At 61.0% G+C, this 4,260-nt stretch overlaps 1 protein-coding gene across 1 annotated transcript in view; it reads right to left on the bottom strand.

The window, feature by feature from the left end:
* Positions 1–474, bottom strand: part of PRPH (peripherin) — a 3,363-nt gene extending 2,889 nt beyond the window's left edge. Inside the window, exon 1 of the mRNA XM_004711406.2 lies at positions 3–474. Within this exon, the coding sequence (XP_004711463.1) occupies positions 3–460 (458 nt within the window). The 5' untranslated portion in view covers positions 461–474. The remainder of the gene's footprint in view (positions 1–2) is intronic.
* Between the last annotated feature and the right edge of the window lie 3,786 nt (positions 475–4,260).

Consider the following 4,260-nt stretch of genomic DNA (forward strand, 5'->3'; position numbering starts at 1 on the left):
GCTCCCGGCGCAGCTCGCGCAGCTCCTGCTGGCACAGCTGGTCGGCGCGCGCCGGCTCCTGCCCGCGGGCCTGGCTCAGCTCCCCGCGCAGGGCCGCGTTCTGCTGCTCCAGGAAGCGCACCTTCTCGATGAAGTTGGCGAAGCGGTCGTTGAGCTCCTGCAGCTCCTGCTTCTCGTTGCTGCGCGTGGCCAAGAACTCCTGGTTGAGCGCCTCGGCCATGGAGAAGTCGAGGCGCTCCGAGGGCAGTCGCAGGAGGGCGCCTGCGCCGGCCCGGGGACCGCGGAAGCTGCCCAAGCGCACCGAGGAGACCGAGGACGCGGAGCCCAGCGGGCGGCTGCCGGAGAAGCGCGAGCTGGACGTGTAGGAGAAGGCTCCGGGCGACAGCGAAGGCGGGGGCCCGAAGGTGCGGCGGTACGAGGTGGAGCTGACGCTGGTCCGGAGGCCCGATGAGTGGCTCATGGTGGCGAAGGATGGGCAGTCGGTTCTTGCAGACCTAGGCGGGCCGGGAACTGGGAAAAGCCGCAGACCACGGCCAGACGCCTTTATAGTCCCGCGGAATGGGGGGGCGGGGGGCATGGACAGCTCCTCCCACTGGCCTGATGGCCGGCGGGGGCCATGTGAGGAGGGGGGCACCCCACCCTGCGGCGCGGCAGGAGCGCCGCAGCCTCCCGCCCCTGAAGGCTGGCGCAGGGCCTACTGGATCCCCGCACCCCACCCCATGTTGCTGGCGAGAAAGGAAGCAGAGATGGCGACCACTGCGAGCGGTCCAGGCGAGGAGGGGTCAGCGCTTTCCAGCTAAGAGCCAAGGCTGAGCCTTGGGTGGCTGGGTGGGCCTGGGTTCATCTGGGGTCCCCGCCTGAAAGAGCTGGCAAAAACTGGGGGCGGAAGGGATGAGGTTGAAGGGCAGACTTGTGGGACCGTGGTCCAGGTAAGAGGCTTCAGACAGAGGGACACTTGGGCTGGTTTAGCTAGGCCCAGCTCTTGTGCTTCGACTTCTCTCCCCCAAGGCTCGGCTGTTTCCACCTGCAGTCCGCTACCCCTTACAGCGCCACGCCCAGGGAGAAATGGAGGGCGGGCAGCCGAGTGGGCTTGAGGGAAGGGCTGGTCTTTCCCAATCCCTAGGGTCCGCTGAAGGGCTGGTGCCTGGCGCCAGCTCGGCCGCTAATGGACTGACTTCCCCCCTCCCCCTCCCTTGGACACTTGGCCGGGCAGAGGTTCCATGGTCGCGTCTCCGCCTTGAAGACATAACCCCAGACCCGACAGCGGCAAGCCCTGACAGGGGAGCGCGCCAGATAGGGGCTGAAGGGCTCTGGACCTGGCTCTGGGTACCACGTGGGAAGGGCTGTACCCTGCCCCGGGCCCAGCAGATGGATGAGTAGGCCGAGGCTAGCAGCGTGGCTGGGTCCTCCCTTCCCCCTACCAAGGGCTGCTCAGTGACTGGGCTTACAGGAAGCTTCCTGGGGCAGCGACTCCAGAGGTAGGAAGAGGGGGGTGAGGAGCGACAGGCAGATGCTGCCATGGCTGAGAGAGAGAGATGAAGGATCAGTCTCTGGGTTTCGGCACTGCAGGGACCCAGGGTTGGAGGCAGCTGTGTGGGAGGTGTCCGTCCCCATGGGGCCAGGGACTGAATAAGGAGAGCGAGGGCCCCAGAACAGAGCGCAACCTGTGTCCACACGCCTAGCCGGGGCGCGCGCGCACACACACACACACACACCATCCAGCATCCCTGTCTACCGTCCCCCAGCCTGGAGTTCTCCTGCCGCAGGCATGTCAAATGGCTTCCAGAAGGTAGGTGCAGCTGCCCAGGAGTGGACGAAGGCAAGCTCCGGTGGTCTGCAGGAACCAGGGGGCTGAGGCCTGCGGGCCTCGCCAGGAACCATGGGGGCTACTGCTGCAGGGCTCTCCACGGCAGGGACAGGTCCTCCTTGAATTGGGCCCTATCGTGAAGCTGGGCCTAGGGTTAGCAGGTCTCCAGTACCAGGCTGGGTGTCTGGTGGAGGGAGGCAGCGGGCTGACGGCATTGCAGGGCTGGTGAACCCCGCCCTCTGCTTTGTGTGTCCTCTATGATGGGCCAACGCCCCGCTGGCCGCTTGCTGGCAGCACTACAGCCTTCCTCTCCACTTCAGGCCCCTCCTTCCCTCTGGGCCATTAGTCTCTGCCTGCACAGCTGCCAGGCACTTCGCCCTCCCGGATGGGGCTGGCCTGGTTGCCAAGGGGATGGGAAGAGGAGACTGGACGCAAGGGATTGGATGGGACAGGTAAACCAGGGCCTGTTCCACCTCCCTAATTCCTGGGAGGTACAGTTCTGGAGTGGGATTTAGCAGGTGGGGAGGGGGCAGGAGAAGGCTTGGGCTGTGAGCCCCGCCCCCCCAGCCCCGCAGGCATTGGCCCAGACCCATCAACCCGACTGGGCTCCGCCCTGCCCTGTGGCTGTGCCTGAGCCCCCAGGGATCCGGCTCTGCTCAGATGGGCCAAACAAGACTGGGCTGGCCAGGGTCCTGGAGGACACTCGGCCTTGACTGTCTTGGGAGCTGGTGGCCGACCTGGCCTTTGAGTTCCCTAGAGCTGGGCCAGGGGTGGCCGGTGGTCTTCCCATTCCCAGCGACCAGCAAACCCAGCTCCCCACTCAGCCTGAGAGGGAGGGGCCAAAGGGCTTCAGCTGGGCTGTGAGACTGGAGTGTGGCAGGCTGAGCCAGTACCGGGACCTGCTGGGGGAGGGGGTAGGTGTGCTCTCACCTCTGAACATGGGCTTCGGGCCTTGAGGTAGAGAGGGGTCAGGGATCAGAGCCTGGACGTGTGTCCAGCTGCCCACATGATCCCCACTCACCGCTATTCAAGTATAGGCTTCTTCGTCAGCCTCCCTCCGTGTTCCTTAGTAATGGTGGGTGTGTGTGTGTGTAATGGCAGTGTCCACCACAGAAGGTTGTCGGAGGATTAGATGAATAACTACATGTAACCGTGTACTCAGGACGCACAATGCAAGGGCTGGAAGGATAAACGAGTATTTTGATTCTGATTGGTATTCTTTAATCTTCGGAGTGATATTGGGGTGGCGTCCCAACTCCTGCACTGTCCGCACTGGAAGCTGAGAGCCAGCTGTGCGGGGCGGGGCTTCAAGAAAGTGATGCAAGCGGGTCCTGACAGACAGATGGAGAGTAGGACAGCCTTGCCCTTCCGAAGCCCGCTGGGCGAACGGCCTGCCCCTCGCTAGAGAAGATTCTGGACAGGCGGCCTGGGTTCCATCTTGGCCTTGCAGCTTATTTAGCTTTGGGGGTGAGAGAGTGATTTAACCTCTATTCACCCCCATTTTCTTTATCCATATATGGGAATGATAAGAATAGGAGGGGAAACAAAGAATAGGACCTACCGCATAACAAGAGAAGGGTCAAAGGAGTGGCAAGGCATAAAGAAGCACTTAGTGCTTGGCACACAGCTGAGCTATATAAGGATCAGCCAGTGGGCTGGTCGCCCCACCTCCTGCTGCCTCCCTTGGCTGCTCTGGTAAAAGATGTAGACGGATGACAATTGGATGCTTCCAGACGTTTGCCAGGAAAGTGAACAACGGAGCTCCATTTACTGGCAAGAGAGCTCCTGAGGGATTGGATAGTCCACCAACTGGGAGCTGGATGAAGAGGGCTGTGTGGGCAAGAGAGGGTGGGAGGCTGGCATCTCCCTCCCCCACCCACCCAGGAAGCTGCCTGGTGGGCCCAGCTCTGGGTGGCCCTGCTGCTGCCACAGCCCCACCCTGTTCTTTTCAAGGCCAGTCTCCCCACCTGGTACGAGGGTGCAGGGTCCCCACCAGCTGCATGGCTGCAGCAGACTGCGGACCTTTCCCCATCGCTTCCCAGTTAGGGAATCCCTGGGCCTCTGCTCCATCTCCTCACTCCTCACTGTAATGTGCAGTCATAACTATCCCTTCTAAGGGGCCAAACACAATGCTAAGTGCAGGGACAGTGAATTATTTAATGTGCCTTTTCTAGTCAGTCTCTCTCTCCCCTTTTTTTATTAAATACTTTTATTGGGGGCTCTTACAGGTCTTATCACAATTCATACATTCGTCCACTGTGTCAAGCACATTCGTGCATATGTTGCCATCATCATTTTCAAAGCACTTTCTACTTGAGCCCTTGATATCAGCTCCTCATTTTTCCCTCCCTCCCTTATGAACCCTTGATAAATTAAATTATTATTTTCATATCTTACTTCATCCTCTGTCTCCCTTCACCCACTTTTCTGTTGTTCGTCCCCCTGGGAGGGGG

The sequence above is a fragment of the Echinops telfairi genome, unplaced genomic scaffold (assembly GCF_000313985.2).
Source record: "Echinops telfairi isolate 266 unplaced genomic scaffold, ASM31398v2 ScPeMD7_12;HRSCAF=54, whole genome shotgun sequence".
Taxonomy (NCBI): Eukaryota; Metazoa; Chordata; class Mammalia; order Afrosoricida; family Tenrecidae; genus Echinops; species Echinops telfairi.